The sequence below is a fragment of the Schistocerca piceifrons genome, chromosome 3 (genome assembly GCF_021461385.2).
Source record: "Schistocerca piceifrons isolate TAMUIC-IGC-003096 chromosome 3, iqSchPice1.1, whole genome shotgun sequence".
In the NCBI taxonomy this organism is placed as follows: Eukaryota; Metazoa; Arthropoda; class Insecta; order Orthoptera; family Acrididae; genus Schistocerca; species Schistocerca piceifrons.
The window spans coordinates 138911502-138935661 of record NC_060140.1 but is presented as its reverse complement, the minus strand read 5'-3'; the positions used below and the strand labels follow the sequence as shown (position 1 = coordinate 138935661).

The following is a 24160-nucleotide window of genomic DNA, read 5'->3' as shown; positions in this document are numbered from 1 at the left end:
GTCAATTTTTGACCACAAATGGCATGTCTCCTGTGCCTCACCCCCCTACTCACCCAATCTTGGACCTCGGAATCTTTTTTTTTTTATTTTTCCCAAATTAAAAGAGACGTGAAAGGAAAATATTTTGTCAACATTGCCGTGGTGAAGAAAAAAACCAATGGAGACACTGTTGAGCATCACCAAAGATGAATTTTAAAAATATTTCAGACAATGGATTAAAAGATTGGGTACATGCTTTAGTATCAGCGAAAAGTGCTTTGAAGGGGATTGAAGGATTTTTTATTTACCTCCTCATATAATTCTGTAGAATTTCGTCTTTAGATCAGCAGTCAGGAGATTTTGCCTTTGATGTGTACAGTTCTTTTGAATTGTTTTCATTATTCTAAACATGTTACAATAATTGTAAAACATCTCAGTCCATGCTACACTTTTGTGCAGTGAAATGAGCACACACCCTTCATGGATGTATAAAGCTATCAATTCAATAGAATCATCTGAAATGCAAATCATACACTTCAGTCCCCTTAGAGACATCTCAAATAGCAAACACTGATGTACAAAGTGTGTTTGAAAAGTAAGGTGACTTTATATTTTTATGAAAAAATATTTATTTATTCATCAATATTCATGTTGTCCCCTTCAAAGTAATCCCCCTGAAATACAATACACTTGTGCCAATGCTTCTTCCAATCCTCGAAGCACTTCTCATAAGCACTTTTTGGTACAGCCGTGAGTATTTCCGGTGATGCAGTTTTTGTTTCCTCAATTGTTGACAGTCTTCATATTTTCATAGGTCTCTTCAGTTTTGGGAGCATGAAATAATCGCAGAGGCCAAATCCAGTAAACATGGTGGCTGAGGCATGATTGTTGTGTTGTTTCCGGCCAAAAAATCTCTCACAAGCAACAATGAATGAGCAGATGCATTGTTGAGATGCAAAAGCCATAAATTGTTTTTCCACAATTCCAGATGTTTTTTGCACATTGCTCCATGCAAACGGTGCATAACATCAAGGTAATACTCCTTATTGACTGTACAACCTTGAGACAAAAACTGATGATGCACTACACGAGGGTAATTGAAAAAAAACAGTGAGCAAAACCTTGACATTCAATTGAACTTGGCATGCTTTTTTTCAATCTTGGCTCTCCAGGATGCTACCATTGGGATGATTGGGCTTTGGTTTCAACATCATAACCATAAATCCATGTTCTGTCACCAGTTATGACCATTTTGAGAAAATCAGGATCATCATTGACATTATTGAAGGGCTCCTGAGCGATGCTCATGTGATGGTTCTTCTCATCAAAATTGAGAGGTTTAGGTACAAACTTCGTTGACACACATCTCATGCCCAAAACATCTATAAAAAAAAATTGCATGACATGAACCGACAAATATGATAACATCCTCAGCAACTTCTGTACGGTAATTTGCCATTTTTCAAAAACAATTTTCTTCACAGCTCCGACATCATCTGTTATTGATGTGCTGGGGCATCCAGAGTGAGGTTCATCACTGGCATCTTCTCAGCCATCTTGAACAGCTTGTACCACTTATAAACATTTTTTTTACTTAGAGCAGACTCGCCATATGCCACTATCAACATTTCAAGTGTTTTAGAGCACTTGATTCCATTTTTCACACAAAATTTGATGCAAATTCTTTGCTCCATGTTTTATAACAATCAAAAATCGCCAAGCACACTAAAAGATGTTTAACCTTTCTATCTGTCAAAAACAAACAAAGTATGCTGTACACTTGAAATTGTGAACATATGTTCAGGACAACTGTACCAACATTAAAAAAAGATCAATAATCAAATGTATGTTGTATGCACAATTTGAAAAGTAATCTTACTTTTTGAACAGCCCTCGTACATTTGATTCACCTTGCAATTTCGTTGCAGCTGTGACACCTCTTTCCAACCTGTTAATTATTTCCAGAATTGTTGTCAACCTGATGTCTTCATGCTGTAGGATTTTTCTATCATGGAGAAAATATCAAATGTATCTTTTCTTTTCTTTTTTAGTATTAATTAAAAAACATGCTAACTTCTAGAAAAGAATAAAAAAATCTGTCTTCCTTCAATAGTCTTTTGGTTTAATCCTCATTTGTACCTCAGATAAGGCATCTGGAACATGACACTGTGAAAAAAACCTCAGTCAAATCATTGTACATAGAAAACCCACTTTGTGAGGTGACAATGCAAACACTAAAGAAGGAATGGCACATGAGGAGTGGGATAGGCTGGACTGCAGTAGTAGGCAGCTGGTGTCAGCGCATGAGGTGCTGCCAGCAGATGGCAAAGGGTGGCAGCTGATAGTGGCTGGGGCTGATAGATAGAGACAGCAAGCAGAGTCACTGATCCCTTCTTGTAGGTGGAGAAATGCACATCATCCTTAGAAGCTGGCTCTCACTCCATGGTCACTCACAGGCACCTGGTCTGTGAGACTTGTAAACAGGTAGTCTCAAGAGCCCACTAAAAAACTGTAGAACTTCCCGTCATGTCAGATATGTTGCATGCAAACCAATTGGTCTACTTGCACTTAACCTTAGTGTTTCTTATAATGTGAATAAGAAACTTTCCCTTTTGTTGTAGTCTCTCGACTGGTGCCTGAGAAAGTGATATCGTCGATTAACAAATTCTTGTTCACTCATTAGCAAGCTCAGTTATCACTTATCATTTTCCGTAAAATTCAATGAAATGTTTTTCTCTCTTTATGTTGTACTTATCAAATGAGTTTGGTGTCCAACATGAAGGCTATCACAAAAAATTAGTTGCTGTATTTAGAGGATGTGCTTGCACACTTGCAACCAGTCTCATCACTGGGCTAACTGAGTTAGAATACAAACAACAGTTCTTAAATTTTTGTTTCACTACTAACAGTAACACATGCTTTCTGGACACAGCCTTTTCTATGACACCAAGATTTGGTTACTGATCTCATTCTTGTATGACATCTACTCATAATGTAAAATAAATAACTTATGCTTCAACAACAAGGGATTTTTATACTGTTTTAAAGTAGTATGTGCCTGAAAATTATTAGCACAGGAAAGATAGAGGAAATAAAAGTGAGATCTTTCCTAGAAATGAAAAATGAAAAAGAGTGACTGTATCCAGTCCAAAATAATTAATGCTGGTGGGATACTGATTGCTTAAAAAGTATATATTTTAATTAATTATTTATAATATATTTCTAATGTGACAGGTGTTTTTAATTGGAAGTGCCTTTGGTCATAAATGACAACGCATTGGTTTGCAGGTGACAATGATAGGGAGCCTAAGCTATAAAAAATTGACAAGTACAGGGCTATTACAAATGATTGAAGCGATTTCATAAATTCACTGTAGCTCCATTCATTGACATATGGTCACGACACACTACAGATACGTAGAAAAACTCATAAAGTTTTCTTCAGGTTTCTGCCGCCAGAGCGCTCGAGAGCGCAGTGAGACAAAATGGCGACAGGAGCCAAGAAAGCGTATGTCGTGCTTGAAATGCACTCACATCAGTCAGTCATAACAGTGCAACGACACTTCAGGACGAAGTTCAACAAAGATCCACCAACTGCTAACTCCATTCGGCGATGGTATGCGCAGTTTAAAGCTTCTGGATGCCTCTGTAAGGGGAAATCAATGGGTCGGCCTGCAGTGAGCGAAGAAATGGTTGAACGCGTGCGGGCAAGTTTCACGCGTAGCCCGCGGAAGTCGACGAATAAAGCAAGCAAGGAGCTAAACGTACCACAGCCGACGGTTTGGAAAATCTTATGGAAAGGCTAAAGCAGAAGCCTTACCATTTACAATTGCTACAAGCCCTGACACCCGATGACAATGTCAAACGCTTTGAATTTTCGGCACGGTTGCAACAGCTCATGGAAGAGGATGCGTTCAGTGCGAAACTTGTTTTCAGTGATGAAGCAACATTTTTTCTTAATGGTGAAGTGAACAGACACAATGTGCGAATCTGGGCAGTAGAGAATCCTCACGCATTCGTGCAGCAAATTCGCAGTTCACCAAAAGTTAATGTGTTTTGTGCAATCTCACAGTTTAAAGTTTACAGCTCCTTTTTCTTCTGCGAAAAAAACGTTACAGGACACGTGCATCTGGACATGCTGGAAAATTGGCTCGTGCCACAACTGGAGACCGACAGCGCCGACTTCATCTTTCAACAGGATGGTGCTCTACCGCACTTCCATCATGATGTTCGGCATTTCTTAAACAGGAGATTGGAAAACCGATGGATCGGTCGTGGTGGAGATCATGATCAGCAATTCATGTCATGGCCTCCACACTCTCCCGACTTAACCCCATGTGATTTCTTTCTGTGGGGTTATGTGGAAGATTCAGTGTTTACACCTCCTCTACCAAGAAACGTGCCAGAACTGCGAGCTCGCATCAACGATGCTTTCGAACTCATTGATGGGGACATGCTGCGCCGAGTGTGGGAGGAACTTGATTATCGGCTTGATGTCTGCCAAATCACTAAAGGGGCACATATCGAACATTTGTGAATGCCTAAAAAAACTTTTTGAGTTTTTGTATGTGTGTGCAAAGCATTGTGAAAATATCTCAAATAATAAAGTTATTGTAGAGCTGTGAAATCGCTTCAATCATTTGTAATAACCCTGTATATAACTGAAACAGATGTTCCTGTGTTGGCTTGAATTTCCATGTATCTCTGCCAAATTTAGTTTTAAGTTAAAAGCTTCCACTGCAGTGGAATCCCTGGGTTATATAGCACAGGATTCCTCATGACCAAGTCGACCTGATCTCCTGTGGTTGGCAGAGAACAGTGATTTGCCCTCATTTGTGACATGGTGCACATGTGTCATGATTCTGTAGGCAGCCTGCCCTGGTATATTTTCAGAAAGAACCGAAGAGATGCTACACCCTCAATGTTGGGTCACCTGTATGTGTATAAATCCTACCAGAGACTGATGGTGTAGATTCACAATTCTAAAAGCACTTTTGAAATGACCTAGAAACTGGAGATTATTCACATTTTAAGTACATGTGGCATTTTCTGAAAATTGACTACCTGAGCTATTTCAAATGCATGTACATCTGCTCACAAAAGTTCCCACTTTCTTCTCAGTTTTTGTTAATTAGTAACCCATTAATGATGGTATCAATAATGTTGTAGTCTAGTGACTAAAATATGACATTCTTTAAAATAATAGATTCATGTACTGTCACACATTTCCTTAAGAGATAAAACTGCAGGTTTAGACAAGGCACATAACTTCCATAGCAAAAAGATATTTCAAATGTGGCTCAAGAATGAAATACAATGTATTGTGAATTTCCATTCAATACTCAGAATACTTTGAAGTGTCGTTGCATCTGAAGCTCACTCTTATTTCATGTCATCAAAGGCAACAAAACTGGTTAGCTAAGGGAACACTAGGTGGAGGAATCACAGGTACTTCTGGTTTTGCTGTAACAGCAACCAAAATTGCTGTTTTTGTGACATTTTGTCTATTGCTGCTGAAGGAGTTGTAGAGGTGCAGGACCCATTGAACTATAACAAATGACCTAAATAAATTCTCATTGCTATTATCATATCCAGTAAATTATCCTGGATGGTGAGTATTCATCAAAGGCAATGGTATCATCAGGACTTCCCCAGGGAAGTTTATTAGGATTGCTCTCCTGCTCTATATACGTAAACAAATTGATGGATAGGATCAGCAGCAATGTGTTCTTTTACTGTTTGTTGGTAACATGTGAGTGTATAGGAAAGCATTGTCATTGAGTGATATAAGATGACTGAAATGGAATTTCTAATTGACGGTAAGCAGCTTCCTCTAAACGTAGAGACAAATGCACTGTGATTAAATATATGTTTATAACATTGCAAAGTGATATGAAATGAAATGAAAATATAAGTTCAGTAGTAAGGAAGGCAAATGGTAGGTAGACTGTGGGCTATTGGGAGAAATTTGGGGAAATGCAGCTCATCTGTGACCACTCTTGGGTATTGCTTGAGAGTTTGGGATCCCCATACGGTTCGCTTAAAGGAAGACAGCTAGGAAATTCAGAGGCATGCTAGATTCATTATCAGCAGGTGAGATCAGCTGCTTCGGGAACTCAAAATGAGAATGTCTGCAGGAAAAACAACTTTTTTTTCATAAAAAACTATTGAGAATATTTAGAGAACCAGCATTTGCAACTAATTGCAGAAGGATTTTACTATCACCAATGTACATTTAGTACTAGAATCACAAAGGCAATATTAAAAACTGTGGCTTGTATATGGAGGCATGCAGACAACTGTCTCATGTGCACTCCATTTGAAAGTGTAACAGGAAAGGGAATGACCAGGCATGGTACAAGGTATGCTTTGCCATGTGCCATGGTTCATAGAGTACATATGTAGAAGTACATTGTGTCTGCATTAGACAAAGATATATTTCACCCCACTTTACATGCACATTAGACTCAAATACACAGGTAATGGGACTGAGCATCACTGACTGCAGTTAGCTGGAGTAGCACATTACATTGTTCTGAAGCAGCATCCAAATAAATTTCAGGAAGTAAACTCATACTCATCACAAAAAAAAACAAAAAAAAAAAAAAAACAATATGAATCATTAGCGGATTGCTACAAGCAAAATCTTTGCTCAAGGCCAGCTTCAGTTCATAGTACACAGTTGACAAACATGCGGCAGCTAGTAAAGACTAGGAAATAAAGCTGTACCTCTGTGATAACCCAGCATTTAGGCACTGCATCAGGACACAGTAGTAGTCCAGGTGCCCATCTTTCATTGGTATTGCCATGTCCATGGTACCATCTGGATAAAGCACCCTATAGACAAATTCGTTATGTCAGCCTGATGAAGTTCACTGTGGCATTCTGAGGGTGAGACATATTGCCTGATTTTCTCATTCAGCTCCTAGTGTATGTTTAGTGCACATGTGTGGAAGGGTCATACCTCCTATTTTATAAAAAGAGTAAAGAATCAGAATTGCACTGATGACACTTTTAGAAGCACCTACATTAAGAAAAAAATATATGTGCTAAAAGTTGGTTATTGAAACAAAATTAAATAGTGATCTGACATTATTGAAAGAACTACATAATGAAGCTTTTAGTAGTGATCCAGGAATGGGCTATGACAGTTTTATTGCACTGCTACATTTTGCAACTCCATTTATTGAGAAGCAGAACTGTGTCATGAGAGAAGCAGTTAATACTAGAGGAAGATTGGTTGCAACTTCATGGCTTCTGACTACTGGAAATGACTATGTTGATTCAAAATACAGCACTGCAATCATTGTGTAGGTACTTTCAGAAATAATCCCTGAAACTTGTAAGTATTTCTTCTGCTAATAAACATCGGTATTATTAAGTGTAAGCTGTGCCTTGTTCTCTGATATCTAAATAAGACACAAAGTGACTAGAAACTGGAACCAATTTAATCTACGTCTGAACCTACATAGATACTCTGCACATTACATTTAAGTGCCTGGCAGAGGGTTCATCGGACCACTTTCACAATAATTCTCTATTATTCCAATCTCATATGGCAAGTGGAAAAACAAAGACCTATATCTTTCCGTGTGAGCTCTAATTTCCCTTATTTTATTAAAGTGGTCATTTCTCCCTATGTAGATTGGCAGCAACAAAATATTTTCACATTCGGAGGAGAAAGTTGGTGATAAAAATTTCATGAGAAGATTCCACTGCGACAAAAAACGCCTTTGTTTAATTATGTCCACCCCAAATACTGTATCATTTCAGTGACACTTTCTCCCCTATTTTGTGATAATACAAAACATGCTGCTTTCTTTTAACTTTCTAGATGTACTCTGTCAATCCTATATAGTAAGGATCCCGCACCATGCAGCAGTATTCTAAAAGAGGATGGACAAGCACAGTGCAGGTAGTCTCTTTTGTAGATCTGTTACATTTTCTATGTGTTCTACCAATAAAATGCAGTCTGTGGTTTGCCTTCCCCACAAAATTTACTGTGTGTTCCTTCAAGTGAAGTTGTTCATAAGTGTTATTCCTATGTATTTAGTTGAATTTACGGCCTCTAGATTTGACTGATTTATAGTGTAACTGAAGTTTAATGAATTTCTTTTAGCACTCATGTGGATGAACACACACTTTTCATTATTCAGGGTCAATTGCCAATTTCTGCACAATACAGATATCTTTTCTAAATTGTTTTGCAAGTTGCTTTGAACTTCTGGTGACTTTACTAGTCGATAAACGACAGCATTATCTGCAAACAACCTAAGACAGCTGCTCAGATTGTCTACTAAATCATTTTTATAGGTAAGAAACAGCAAAGGACCTTTAATACTACCTTGGGGAACGCCAGAAATCTTTTCTGTTTTCCTCAGAGACTTTCCATCAGTTTCTATGAACTGTGATTTTTCAGACAGGAAATCATGAATCCAGTCGTGCAACTGAGATGATTTTCTATAAGCACGCATTTCACTACAAGCTGCTTGTGTTGTACAGTGTCAAAAGCCTTTTGGAAATCTAGAAATATGGAATAAATTTGAAATCCCTTTTGTGTAGCACTTAGCAATTTGTCTGTGTAAAGAGCTAGTTGTGTTTCACAAGAATGATGTTTTTTTTTTTTTTTTTTTTTAAACCATGTTGACTGTGTGTTAATATACCATTCTCTTCGAGGAAATTCATAATGTTCGTACACAATATATGTTCCAGAATTCTGCTGCATATCACCATTAATGATATGGGCCTGTAATTTAGTGGATTACCCCTACTACCTTTCTCAAATATTTGTGTGACCTGCACAACTTTCCAGTCTTTTGGTATGGATCTTTCATCGAGCAAATAGTTCTGTATGATTGTTGAGTACAGAGCTATTGTATCAGCTACTATGAACTGGTATACAGTCTGGACTGGAAGAATTGCTTTTGTTCAGTGATTTAAGTTGCTTCACCACTATGAGGATATCTACTTCTACGTTACTCGTGTTGGCAGCTGTTCTTGATTCAAATTCTGGACTATTTACTTCATCTTCTTTGGTGAAGGAATTTTGGAAGGCTGGGTTTACTAACTTTGCTTTGGCAGCACTGTCTTTAATAGTATTTCCACTGCTATTGTGCAGAGAAGGCATTGATTGTGCCTCGGCGCTAGTAACTTCACATATGATCAGAATCTCTTTCGATTTTCTGTCAGGTTCTACCGTATCTTCCTTCGCCATCGGCGTTGTCGTGGTTACCGTGAGACACCGTTATACCAAGAGGAAAGGCACGTCGATCTTAGAGCATGAGATATGATGACCTTAAGCCATTGACAACACACAACGGTCACGGTAGCACCTGATTCCAGAATAGCTGCAGTAGTTAAGATCTATGAACTATCCCCTGTTGACCAGGTCCCCAAAACTTAACTCGTAACGAGATCCCTTCAAAGCAAATTGTCATAACGATCGTCTATAAAGGCTTCGTGTTACGGTTTATGGAATAATAACAGATATGACCAAACTGTCTTGTCTCTTCTGCTTTATTTAACATAACTTCGTTCACAGTTTCATTTCGCATTCACCACTCATTCACCGAAACCCTTTGATGAATAGTTTTGGTTGCTTAACACCAACAGTCAATGATAATGATACAGCTTTTCTCCTTTTTATAAATTGAAGCCCGCTCTCCGTGATATAATAAAAAAAAAACGGTCTCAATACCGCGTCCCTCGTGAGATGCGAATAGACTTATCCCGGAATTGACCGCCCTGTAGGTGTACTCAATTTAATGACCACACTTCGCGTCCGCTATTTCGCTAACTGAATGTCCATTTGTTAGTCTGATTATACACTGTAGCTATTTAAAATTCGCCCCTATATTTTTCACAATGCACAATTAGCACTTCGTTACTTGTTTTTCTTTTTTTTCTTCTTCTAAGAGTAAACGAAAAAAAAAAGACTCCGTATCATCGGCTTAGTCGATATAAAGCAAAACCCCTTAATATGCCCAATTCTACCTCTTCTTATAGGATCGGCTACCTTACTCATTAATTTATTACATATTATTTCCAATAACGCTAAACAGGTATCGCCGTTATATTTTAATTGTATTCAAAAGCATGTTACTACTATTATGACCGACCAAATCGTAACAAATCGCACAGTGTGCGTTTTTAACGATAACTTTACGCTGTTCAAGTTCCGTTACAGCTGTCTTGACTCGTAATGTTACAAGGTTTCAAGAGAAAGTTTCATTGTGGAAACTATTACAAGCATCTTGCATTGAAGTCCACACTAAATTTTGAGCTTCTGTAAAAGAATGCCAATGCTGGAGATTTTGTGACCATTTAAATTTGGCATGCTTTTTTCGTTATTTCTGCAACAGGTCTCTGACCTATTTTGTGTACCAAGGAGGAGAAAATTAGTAATTTGCACTAATTTAAGCTATTGTTTTGACATTGCTTACATTGGGCCTCACCAGTATACTGAATAAAGGAAACATATTGGATTAAAAGTTAATGTACTATCACAATTTGTATGTAATACAAACTTCAGGCATATGGTAGGAATAATTTTACTATTGTAATTATGGAGTAATTAATGATTAAAGTTCCAATATTTCTAGTCATCAAGAGACAGCTACTTTTGTTTTAAGGCTAAAAAGTTGTTTGAATCCATAACAGAAATATGACACAATGATTTTTCAGTCAGGATGAAGCATACCATACTTGTATTTTAATTGGTGTTGGTTAATGGAATTGTAATTAGAACTATGTAGGAATGTAAAATTTTACTCGTACAAAATTTTATTAATTGAATCTAGACATTTCATTCAATAAAACTATTTGCCACATTCACCTGTAAATGATAGGGTGATCATTCTTTAAGTAAGTAAAATGATATATGCAAATTAATGAAATATATTGTTGCAGTGATAAAACATGCAATTTACAGTCTTAATAGAAACAGATTCTTTCCTGTCTTTGCATGAAATTATTCACTTTTAATTCATGTATATTTCTATGTAATTTGGGAAGATGTATGTAAAAATTTACATTGTATAAATCTAAAAATTTAATATGTAACAGTGCCAGTAATTGTTTAAGATCATATAAACAGGCAATTTGTATGCTGCCAGAGGTCAATCAGAGGTCAGTCTGAAGTCAGTCTTACGTCACTCATGAGACACTGTTAAGTCAATTTTACATATGTAGTTCAACATCTAGCATGCGTAATTTGTGAACAAGAAATACGGGAGCTTTTTTCTACCAATGCATGACTCATGTGTGGTGCTGCAGTAATGTCCAAGATAAACCTATGGCAGCATTAAGAAGCAGCACCCCAGATTACACAAGAGACATATTATTTATTTGGTGGAGGATATACATAATATGACTTGACACATTGTTTTTCTTGTGTTAAGCAAAGACACATCCAAAACTTCACCACACAAAAATATTTTCGCCACATTTTATTATAAGGTCAAGTGTGTTTTAACAATTGTTTTCCATTCGCATGGGCTCAAAAACTAACTGCTTGAAATAATTTTCAGAGAATGCATTTAGCACAATTTCAGATGATGTTTTATGCCTATCTCCAGATTTAAACATGTATTTTTGCCAACATATCAAAGGTAAATTAAAGTCACCACCAACTATAATTGTATGAGTCGGGTACATGTTTGAAATTAAACACAAGTTTTCTTTGAACCTTTCAGCAGCCGTATCACCTGAATTGAGAGGTCAGTAAAAGGATTCAATTATTATTTTATTCCACTTGCCAAGAATGACCTCTGCCTGTACTACATCACAGGAACTATCTACTTCAATTTTGCGGCAAGATGAACTACTTCTAATAGCAACAAACAAGCTATGACAATTTAGAGCTGTTACACCAAAGGTTCCTGTATCTGTGTTCTTCCTGTGTTTGGCCTGTACCCTTTCAGACTAAAGCCCTTTTTGTGTTTTCCCGAGACCCTCTAACATAAAAAACTGCGCAGTCCATGCCGCACAACCCCCGTTACCCATGTAGCTACCTCTTGTGTGTAGTTGACTCCTGACCTATTCAGTGGAACTCGAAACCCAACCACCCTATGGGGCAAGTTGAGGAATCTGCAACCTACATGCTCACAGAACCGTCTGAGCCTCTGATTCAGACCCTCCACTCAGCTCAGTACCAAAGGTCCACAATCAGTCCTGTTGACTATGCTGCAAATGCTGACCTCTGGTTTCATCTTGCAAGCAAGACTGGCAGCCTTTACCACTTCTGTTAGCCACTCAAAACCAGAGGGAATCTGTTCTGATACAAAGCAACACATATCATTGGTACTGCAGTTGGCTGCACCCTGTGCCCTTCATGGCATCTGGAAGGACCCGTTCCACATCTGGAATGACTCCACCCAGTAGGCACTTGGAGTGCCCATTGGCTTTCTTCCCCTTCTTGGCAGCCATGTCCCTAAGGGGCCTCATAATGCACCTAACATTGGAGCTCCCAACTACCAATAATCTCACTCTCTGTGATTGCCCACATCTTGCAGGCTGAGAGGTTTCCCCTGAAACAGGACAGGTGACTGCATCTGGCTGAGTGACAGTGTCAGCCACAGAGAGCACTTGGAACCTATTCGTCAGACTAACCGGGGAGCCCATGTGTGCAGCCCCCTGAGAAGTCTGTGTCTGCCTGCCATGCCCTGAGGCAACCTCCCACTTGACCACAGGAGAGGGGCCAACCTCAGTGCAAGGAGTAACTGGGCTGGCCACCAGTGGGAACTGATCAGTGGACTCAGATAATGCTGGATGTCGGGCCCACAACAGTGATACCCACGCTGCAGCTACAGGCTGTGTAACCAAAGCCGTCACAACCTGGAGCTGAGAGCGAAGTGTCACCAACTTAGCTCACATCCACACACAACAATCACAGCCCCTAACCGTACTAAAGACTGTGGAAAATTGCGCTACTAAAGACAAATGGACTATCGACATGTGCTGCAGAACTCTACTGTAGAACCTGAGTAAAATGCAAGAACTGTGTCTAATAAAGTAGATTAAATTGCAGAGATTCAAAAGTTGAACTACTGAAGCACTCACGTGAGATGAAATAGTTTGCTCATCGTTTGCAACTTGTAATATGTCACAAAACTGGTTTACTTTCCAACACAAATAAAAAGCAATAACTGTGTCTATTAGATATTAAATTAACATGCAGAAACTCAAGAAACTAAACTATCAAAGCACACAGATGAAATTGTACAGTTCACTCCTGGTTGGGAACTCATAAAAGTCACAAAATCGGGTGCTTCCCTGTTGCTGCTTCAGTCTCGGCTGGTTGCTGCTGTCTGACTCCACAACAAACATTATTTCAGTGATACAAAATATCCCTTCTTAGGTTTTCTGTCAGATACTGTTGTCTAGCACTATGACACCTGTTCAAAAAATTCTGGAACATTTGTAATTTCGTGCCAATGGTACGTTGGAGCAAAATGCACTTGACATCCCTGCACATGCCTGTGTTTCATGTGTAACTGCCGATAGTTTCATTGTTTACATCTTTTAGTTATTGTTCAGAGCTGTATTGAGTAGGATGTTGTGCCACACAGTTTGTGAATTTCAAGATGGCAGAGTTTGAGGAGCAATGTAGCAATGTGTCTGCATTAAATTTTGTGTGAAACTCAAGATAAAATTTACAGAAACACACCAAATGATGCAGGAAGCCTACAGGCATTTAACGATGATCCTCATTCAGGATGCCCTTAGATGTATACTGACAATGCTCATGCCCCTAGATGTCTACTGACAATGTTCATGTCAGGAATGTCAAGAAAATTGTGTGTGCCAATTGAAGACAGACTGTTTGAGACACTGCAGAAGAATGTAACATTTCAGTTGGATCATGTCATGAAATCGTCACACACCATCTTGGAATACATCTTGTTGCCTCCAAGTTTGTCCCCCGGCTCATTAGTCAAGACCAGAAAGACCATCACCTTGCAATGTGTGAAGAGCTTTTGGATTGTATATATGAGAACAAGAAGTTCCTTAAGAGAGTCATAACTGGTGATGAGATGTGGGTTTGCAGTTATGATGTTGAGACCCAGGTTAAATCTTCACAATGGGTCAGGAAAGGTTCTCCAAGACCAAAAAAAGCTCATCAGTTCAGTTCAAATGTTGAAGCCACACTGATAGTTTTCTTTGACTTTGAATGATTAGTTCACCATGAATTCATGCCACAGGGACAAACCATTAATTAATAGTACTATCAGGATGTGTTGCATTGCCTGCCAGAAAATGTGAGAAAGAAATGGCCTGAAATGTGGTGAGACAATTCATGACTCTTGCATGACGATAATGCACCTCCACATTCATCCCTGAAGGTGTGTGACTATTGTGCAAAAATAAAATCACAGTGCTTTCTCATCCTCTGTACTCTCCAGACGAGACCCCTGCACTTTTTTTTTCTTTTTTTTTTCCCAACCAACCCTATTGAAGGGACAGAGATTTGCAATGATAGATGAAATAAAAGAAAATTTGCAGACAACACTTTGCATGATCCAGCAAGCAGCATACCAAGATTGTTTCTGGAAGTGGAAAAGCTGTTGGGAGCAGTGTATCAATTGTGGAGGAGAGTACTTTGAAGGACACCATGCACAATATACAAAAAGTAAGTGTAGATAAATTATGTGGACAAAGTTCCAAAATTTTTTGAACAGACCTTGTATTATCTAGTCAAAGACTCAGGGAGGTATCAGACATTGTCATCCCCAAAACAAGAAAATTTATAACATTCAATTCTTTGTGACTACTTTTACAGTAACACTTGCTGCAGCCAACTACATTTTATAGAAGTTGTTATAATTTCAGGTAAGAGACCAATCCTTAGAAACAGATGTCTTCTATGAATTTCTACAAAACCTTCGGCAAGAAATTGGGTTCAACAACCTGACGGAAAGATCACAACAGCTCCTTATCCTTGACCATTCAAAGCGGAAAGAATTTGTGGAAGAACAGAAGAATTTGCCGCCCAAAAAACAGGTAATCGTACAGACAGAAGGTTTATGTAATGACTGCTCACAGGTATTGAAGTGTATCTGCAAATAACTATTGATTTTTTTTCAGACAGTAATAACATGTGTATCAACACTTAAAAAATCAATGACTGATGAAGATGCCATTACCTGTATTGTATTTGGGACTGAAAGTGGTGAGCTATACATCCTGGAATCAGAAGCTTTTGTGATTCTCCAAAAAGTAAGTGAATAACATTAGAAGAAAATGTATTTTTGTAAATAATTTAGCTGATTGTCACAAGAAAAGTTTCACCTTAAGCATTTCCCTCATTTTTTGACTGCTTGTGGGCTCAATTTATCTTCATTAATGATTGTAATGCTGTTTATAAAAAGAAACATAAATAATCAGATGGTCTAAGATATTGACAAAATTATTACTGGCAAGGGAATGATTTTTAAATATAAATCAAGAATTATCTCATTTAAAATCCTCAATTTCTTACTTTACGTATCATGGGTGCTTGTTGAGTTAAAATTTCAAGATCCTGAAAGAGGCCTCTGCAAAGTGTGTGGTTATCTACTTCACACAATATTATTACTGCTCACTTCTGGTGAATGAATGATTTAATATTTTGATAGACTGCTCCTACTATATGAATAAATGAGTTAATCAAGCAATGGAAAATCCAGCATGGAATGTGTCAATATAATGAGAAGGAAAGTTGCTACTCATCATAGAATTGAGATGCTGAGTCACAGAAGGCGCAACAAAAGGACTCTCACAATTAAAGCTTTCGGCCATTAAGGCATTCGTCAACAATAGACACACACACACACACACACACACACACACACACACACACACACACTCACGCAAACGCAACTCACACACACAACTGCGGCCTCAGGCAACTGAAACGACACTGGAAGCAGTAGCACCAGTAAATGATGGGAGCGGCAACTGGGTGGGGGTAAGGACGAGGCTGAGGTGGGAAAGGGGAGGGATATTATGTTGGGGGTGGTAGACAGTGAAGTGCAGCAGGTTAGACGGAGGGCAGGGGAGAACTGGGGAAGGGGGAGGGGAAGTAGCAGAAAAGAAGAGAAATAAAAAGACTGGGTGTAGTGGTGGAATGACGGCTGTGTAGTGCTGGAATGGGAACAGGAAAGAGGCTGGATGGGAGAGGACAGCGATTAATGAAGGTTGAGGCCAGGAGGGTTACAGGAACATAGGATGTATTGCAGGGAAAGTTCCCACCTGTGCAGTTCAGAAAAGCTGGTGTTGGTGGGAAGGATCCATATGGCACAGGCTATGAAGCAGTCATTGAAATGAAGGATATCACGTTTGACAGCATGTTCAGCAACAGGGTGGTACACTTGTCTCTTGGCCACAGTTTGTTGGTGGCCATTCATGTGGACAGACAGCTTGTTGGTTATCATGCCTACAAAAAATACAGCACAATGGTTGCAGCTTAGCTTGTAGACCACGTGACTGGTTTCACTGATAGGCCTGCCTTTCATGGGGTAGGTGGTGTTAATGACCAGACTGGAGCAGAGTAGGTGGTGGTGTGAGGATGTCTAGGTCTATTACAGAGGTATTAGCCATGAGGTTAGTAAGGGATTGGGAGCATGGGTTGCATAAGGATATATGAGTATATTGTGCAGGTTCAGTGGATGGTGGAATACCACAGTGGGAGAGGTGCAAAGGATAATGGGCAGGACATTTCTTATTTGAGGGCAGGACGAGAGGTATATGAAACCCTGGCGGAGTACGTAATTCAGTTTCTCCAATCCTGGGTTGTACTGAGTTACAAGGGGAAAGCTCCTCTGATATGAATTTATCACAGAATAGATTAAATTTTATGTCAGTGCTTGGTTCATTATAAATTTCATCCCAGGTTATTTCCTGTAAGTTACTCTTAAAGCCATTTGTTCTGGAGTCATTAATTATTCTAACTGATTTCCATTAAGGAGTATCAAAACTCCTACTATTTAAGATACACAACATGTGATGCAATGTAGTACTCAGCTTTGGGACTAGCATTTTATTACAAATAAATGCTTACATTTGTTTGTTAGCTAAAATTCAAACATTGGTATAATGCAGATACTTTTAACATGGCAAATTAGGTATGTAATATTTTGAGCTATATTTGTGTCTGTATATGTGCAGATGGATATAGGTGTGTGTGTGTGAGTGTATACCTGTCCCTTTTCCCCCTAAGGTAAGTCTTTCTGCTCCCGGGATTGGAATGACTCCTTAACCTCTACATTAAAACCCACATCCTTTCGTCTTTCCATCTCCTTCCCTCTTTCCTGATGAAGCAACCGTGGGTTGCGAAAGCTTGAATTTTGTGTGTGTGTTTGTTTTTGTTAGTGTCTCTATCAACATACCAATGCTTTCATTTGGTAAGTTACATCATCTTTCCAGAATGAGATTTTCACTCTGCAGCGGAGTGTGCGCTGATATGAAACTTGCTGGCAGATTAAAACCGTGTGCCCGACCGAGACTCGAACTCGGGACCTTTGCCCGCGAAAGGCAAAGGTCCCGAGTTCGAGTCTCGGTCGGGCACACGGTTTTAATCTGCCAGCAAGTTTCATATCAGCGCACACTCCACTGCAGAGTGAAAATCTCATTCTGGAAACATCCCCCAGGCTGTGGCTAAGCCATGTCTCCGCAATATCCTTTCTTTCGGGAGTGCTAGTTCTGCAAGGTTCGCAGGAGAGCTTCTGTAAAGTTTGGAAGGTAGGAGACGAGGTACTGGCAGAAGTAAAGCTGTGAGTACCGGACGTGAGTCGTGCTTCAGTAGCTCAGTTGGCAGAGCACTTGCCCGCGAAAGGCAAAGGTCCCGAGTTCGAGTCTCGGTCGGGCACACGGTTTTAATCTGCCAGCAAGTTTCATATCAGCGCACACTCCGCTGCAGAGTGAAAATCTCATTCTGGAAACATCTCCCAGGCTGTGGCTAAGCCATGTCTCCGCAATATCCTTTCTTTCGGGAGTGCTAGTTCTGCAAGGTTCGCAGGAGAGCTTCTGTAAAGTTTGGAAGGTAGGAGACGAGGTACTGGCAGAAGTAAAGCTGTGAGTACCGGACGTGAGTCGTGCTTCGGTAGCTCAGTTGGTAGAGCACTTGCCCGCGAAAGGCAAAGGTCCCGAGTTCGAGTCTCGGTCGGGCACACGGTTTTAATCTGCCAGCAAGTTTTACATCATCTTTGTTTTTAGATATATTTACTTTATAAATGTATTTACAAGAAAAACATTTACCATAAAGAAACCAATGTTGCTCTTTTTAAGCTACTTGGCTGCTGCTTCAGTTCAGTACCTCAAACAAAGCATTGTGTAACTTAACCTAACCTAACCATAACACTATTATATACTAGCAAAGTCATGACCTATTTAATACAAACATTTCAGTTAAGCAAAATTTACATCTCTGACTCCAAATATTATGATAAATTCCATCTACATCTTTACTCTGCAGACCAGTATGAAATGTATTGTAGAACATATTAGGATCTCTTCCCTCACCATCACACATGTGGAACATGGAAAAAATGGTTTCTTAAATGCCTTTGTAAGCATTGTAATTAGTTCAATCTTGTCTTCACCATTCCTAAGGGAGCAGTACCTTGTGGATTGTAGTATTCCTATATTTGTCACTTAGTATTAGCTCTTCAGATTTTGTAAGTAGGCACTAGTGAGATACTTGGTGTCCATATTCGAGTGCCTGTCAGTTCAGGTATTTCAGCATTTACATGACGTTTTCACATGAGTAAGAAAAACCTAGTGATCATTTGTGTTCTCTCTTCTTGTCCATTCAAGCTGCCCTGTTACACCTGTTTGGTCAGGTCTCACACATTTGAGCCATATCATAGGGTGGTAACACGAGTGTTTTTTAAGCAGTCTCCTTTTTAGACTGAGTGCTTTTCTCCGGTATCCTGCCAATGAACCAGTCTGCCACCTGCTTTGCCTGTAACTGAGCATATGCGATCACTCCATTACATATCACTATAAAGTGTTACACCCAGGTACCTGTATGAACTGGATGACTCCAGTTGTGATTCATTCATATCCTGTTCAGACAATATTACGTTCTTTGCATTTTGTGAAGTGTATAATTTTACATTTCTCAGTATTATTGCAGCTTTTTTTCCAGATAATTCTTCATTACAGATAACTTCATTATCCACAAATTGCCTGAAGTTACTATTAAAATTTTCTGCCAATGCCATTCATATGGAGTCCCAAAATATTCCACTGGAGCAAACCTAAAGTTACTTTTACAGTTATAGATGATTTTCCAAACAATAGAACAAACTGCATTATACCTACCAAGGAATCCTCAATCCAGTGTGATACTCCACATGATTAATAAGTGTTGGTGTGATACTGAGAGAAATGCTTCTAAAAGTTAAGAAACTCTGCATCTATCTGATTACCTTGAGCCATAGTTTCCGGAACATTATGTGAGACAAGCACAAATCAGGTTTTGAATGACCAACGTTTCTGGAATCCATGCTGGTTAGGATGGAGAATGTCATCCTAATTGAGATACCTCTTTACATTTAAACTCTGGATGTATTCTAAAATTCTATAGAACAGATGGGTGAGAACAAATTTGGATGGCAATTTTTTGAACCGCTGTGTCATAATGTCTTTCAAATACAGGCTACAGTTTTTTGTACGAGGGATCAGTGATATATTATGTTTAAAATGGAGGCTAACTTAGATGCAAATCTAATATATGGAAATAAATATTTGTTTGTTAATCTTCTATGTGTTTATACCATTCATCTGATTGTGATGAAACTTTGGTGATTTGCTGTGTGTGCACCTGCGAAGGCTTCTAAGGGGGTAAGAACCATTCACCTCCCATAGCATGGGATAGTAGTGAAAAGGAGTTGACACAGGAGAATAATTCAGGAATGTCTGGAGCAATTTCAACCAAATCTCATATATATGTGTCTCGTTATTTGTATAGAGCTACTGTGATCTATAGTATAACTACACTGCCCATATGGGAGGACATGGAATTGTGAAGCAATGATACATAAAAATATTCAGTAAGAACCAATATTAAAACTAAATCCACAGATTTAGGGGTCACTAGGCTTATTGGTGGCAGCCCCGATAAATTTGAACTCCTAGAAGTGGGGATGTCTGGTGCAGGGGGGAGCAATGGCAGTGACATATCAATATATCTGTGTATTGATTGAAACAATTTCTACCTAACTTGGTATGTGTATCAGTGGAGAAATTACTGTGACAGTAAGACAACACTAGTATCCCTGCTGCTGAGGGTCAGGATGGAAAGGGATAACATAAAAGCATAACTCAGGAATTCTTGGAGGAATTTCAACCAAATTTTGTATATACACTAGCTGCGGTACTCAGCTTCACTTCCGGAGTTATGAGCCAATTTTTTCCATTCATGTATCAGAATCCTGGTGTTTGTCTACTGTACTTTTTCACATTGCAAAGTTGGCTGATGTTGTCTTTTTTTCAATTATGGTGTGTTTGTGTTCATTGAATTCTTTCATCAGGTCATAGTGGAATGCTTCATTTGTTAGGTTGTATTATGTATTTGCCATCATCCGCATTTCTCATAGGGTGATATTTTCATGGCTGGCTTGAGTTTTCAGTCTTTTATTATAAGATTGTGTCACAATTCTTGATTCTTCAATCTGTTCATTTTGCTGTTTTGTTTCTCTGCTTCTCATGGGGCTCATTCTTGTTTGTTGGAAACTTAAATGCGTGTCATACTCGTCGTCTGTATCTTTTTTTTTTTTTTCCACCATTTTGCTTCAGAACTGGCAAGATCTCCTCCTCTTTGACATTTGGGCATTGTCTAAAATATAAATCAAATCAACTTTTTTTTGACAAATACACTAAGTACACTTTACACACTTGTCATGCTTTATTTTCAGTTTATATTCAGTTACTGTATCACTTTGACTACTCACTTCACTGTTTAATTGTATTTGCTTACTACACTGCTTTTTCAGTTTCTCCCTTCATCACTGATAAGAAACTGATGTTTGAACCCACAACAGGTCATGCTTTATACACCCCTACCTATGGGTACCCCCACTAATGACAAATTCCAGAGCATACCAAAATGACTTCGAGTGGTCCACAATGTTCAATAACACTCCACAACATTCTAGAGTGTTCTGGAATGTTCCACAATGATCTTGGATGTTTTCAAACATTCTGGAATGTTCCAGAATATTCATGAACATTCCAGAACATCCTACATCATTGTGGAACATTCCAGAACATTCTGAAATGTTGAGGAATGCTCTCTTATGTTCTGAAATATTCTCAAATAGTCTAGAATGTTCTGGAATGTTCTAGAAATTTCTGGAGGGCGAAACTTCCCAGCCTTTATATCTTCAAAAGCAAAACCTTCAGGTAAAAATGGGAACCTTTTTCATGGATGGCAGTAGAGGGCTACCACACTGTATAACTCCCTTCATCATACCAGGACTCGTTTCTGAGATACAGGTTCTTTACACCAAAATAGGAAAAAAGTTCTAGTAGAAATGGACTTTAAAATGCATACCTTAGAGCTGTGAGCAGTTGTTCTTCTTTGATAGTAAGAAATACATCTCTCTTTACTTTCCATAATTTTAGGAGGAGGCAGTACAGACCAAAACAAAAAAAAGGTCTAGTAAAGATGGACTCTAAAATGCATGCCTTAAGAGCTATGACCACTTGTTCAGTAGAAGAGATTTGTTTCACTTTTTTTTTTTTTTTGTTTTGGTATAAGGAACCTGTCTCTAAAGCTTGTCTGTGTTGTTTTGGGACAATCTGTATATGTCTGACAAAACAGTTCATTACAATATTTTTCATTGAGTGCTTTAAATCTGTTGGTGCTCTTCTGAAACCAGTAACCATTTATGATATGAAAGGTACAACTAGAGGGTGGTGAAGTACACAGTCCTGCTCCTGCTCACATTGCCTGTTCTGGTCTGTATGATGTGGAGTTCCGAATTGTATGCCTGTGCCGTGATGGGACCTTACGTTTGCTTCGTCGGGGCTGGCAGCAGACTCGCACCTTAACAGAGCTTACAGCTCCTGCTGTTGGTTTGTTGTTAATGCCAGATGGTACATCAAGTATAATAGTAGCACTAATGGATAGTGCTTTGCATTGCTTTTCTAAGAAGGTAAGTAATTTCACATTAAATTTTCAATTGTATCTTTATGTTGCAGTGCCACTAAAAAGGTTGTTCCATCATTAAGGTGCTGCTAATTTGAGTCCTGTTAAATTATTCATTTAGATGCTGCAAATTAGAAGTTCACAATTTTTTAATGTAATGTGTATGTAGCTGTAGGAACATTAGTACATACATATGTACAAGTAGCATCTATTATGAGAGAATGCTTTACAGCAACTCAGTTCAGCAAAGACTAATATTTAGTTGAAGAATATGCCATCATGTTTCTTCATTTACCGGTGCTAGCTTTGTGTCACATTAGTGTTCACAAAATTATTAATTGCATATCATTTATCTGACAAATTAATAAAATTTGTTTTCTGGTAGGATAGTAGTTTATAACAAGCTAAGCTAAACATTTTGTAGTTTAGTTGACTAATCTTGTGGAATCCAACTATTTACAGAACACACTATCCTTACAAATTGTGGAAAATTTATCTTCTGTAAATAATTTTATTCATTTCTTATAATTATATTTTATTAGTCGATAATCTAGGTATAAATCTGCCAATTAATATATTATGTGACAATATTATCACTGAAAAATCTACATCTACACTAATAATAAAACTGTAAAACAATCATGTCTGTGTATTGAAAATATTTGCCAAAAACTGATGTGAGTGTGATGTATGGAGTGTAATAGAATACAGCAACTTTCTGTGTTTGTTTGAACACACTAGTCTCCAAAACTACTAGATGAATTTTCATGAGGTTTTCACAGGTAACTTGAACATAGCTTGAGACAACATAAAGGCTTCATTAATGCAAAATTGGATCATGCAAAAAAATCTTAATTTAAAGTTTTAGGAATCTGCTCAGCTTAGTAGTTCAGATGTTTGCAAGTAAAGCAATCATCACAGTGTATTGCACCAAAGTACCAATAGATGGTGCTCTTAGTTTTTTTTTTTTTTACCTCAGAGACAGAAGGATTTTTCAGAAGTTTCTGTCAGTAACAGAATTATGTGCTGCAATCTTATCTTAATGAATGCAAACTAACATTGAATTTACTTTGCAGATTTACTAATTTCACTTTGTTTATTAAAAACTTGAAAAAACTGTTTTGCTTCTTTCAACAGATTTCATTTTTATTTGACCTCTTGGCTATTAAACAGGAGTTTATTGAGTTTGCTTTATGATTTTGTTTATGAACAGAAATGCCTAGAAAAAGTTCAAGTATTTCTCAATGCGCTAGAATGTCTAAAAGACTGTGGACTGTGCGGTCTCAAGAATCCAGTGAATTTCATGGTACGAGACTTGCTGAGTCTAAAGAATATCAAACTTTAACTTGATCTCTGGGAGCTTCTTTTAAAAGGAAGGCACAATGTAACTCCAATTAAGAGCATCACGCATGACCTCTCTTCTCGCTACATATTATAAACAAGACGTCCAGCCATAGATACTTGGTGGTACCCATGCGAAGCCGGCGCATGTCACTAGTTGAAACATTTGTATTTTTTTAAAAAATAGTTCATAATAAATTTGTTAATGGTTGGATAATGAAGAATGGCATTGATTTTGGACAGTGCAGTGACTGCCACTACTGTTAGATGAAAAGCATCTATTGAAAAAAAGAACAGTTTCCAACAGTAGTGTTACAGCCAGATCAGAAAAGTTGATTATGGTCTAATCATCCAAATAATGGTAAAGATGAAGAAGAAACTAGTCTTATGGTTTCCATGTAGGCATCTTCAGTAGCTTCAGTGCTCTGAAGACAAAACCAAACTTAGAATTTAGGGCATAATGTGGAAGCTATGCATAGAAAAGAAAGGTTTAAGGCCATATTGCTAGGTGATATTCATTGGAGTGATAACTGTTTGGGTGATGATAACAAGAGAATGAATGTCATTTAGTAAAATGCAAGCAAGGCTTAAGGTGTCACAGATGATTTAAGCCCTTGGAGGAAATATTTTGATAAAAAAGTTAAATGATAATAGTTTCAGCAGCATGCAACAATTTGGATGACAACCTCATTTACACAACTGTGGATG

General features: G+C 38.3%; 1 protein-coding gene across 1 annotated transcript in view; it reads left to right on the top strand.

The window, feature by feature from the left end:
- The window catches only part of LOC124789866 (Bardet-Biedl syndrome 1 protein homolog), a 115861-nt gene that overhangs the window by 60052 nt on the left and 31649 nt on the right, over window positions 1-24160 (top strand). The window contains exons 5-7 of the mRNA XM_047257378.1: window positions 14809-14979; window positions 15064-15195; window positions 21864-22118. Coding sequence (XP_047113334.1) covers window positions 14809-14979; window positions 15064-15195; window positions 21864-22118 — 558 coding nt within the window. The remainder of the gene's footprint in view (window positions 1-14808; window positions 14980-15063; window positions 15196-21863; window positions 22119-24160) is intronic.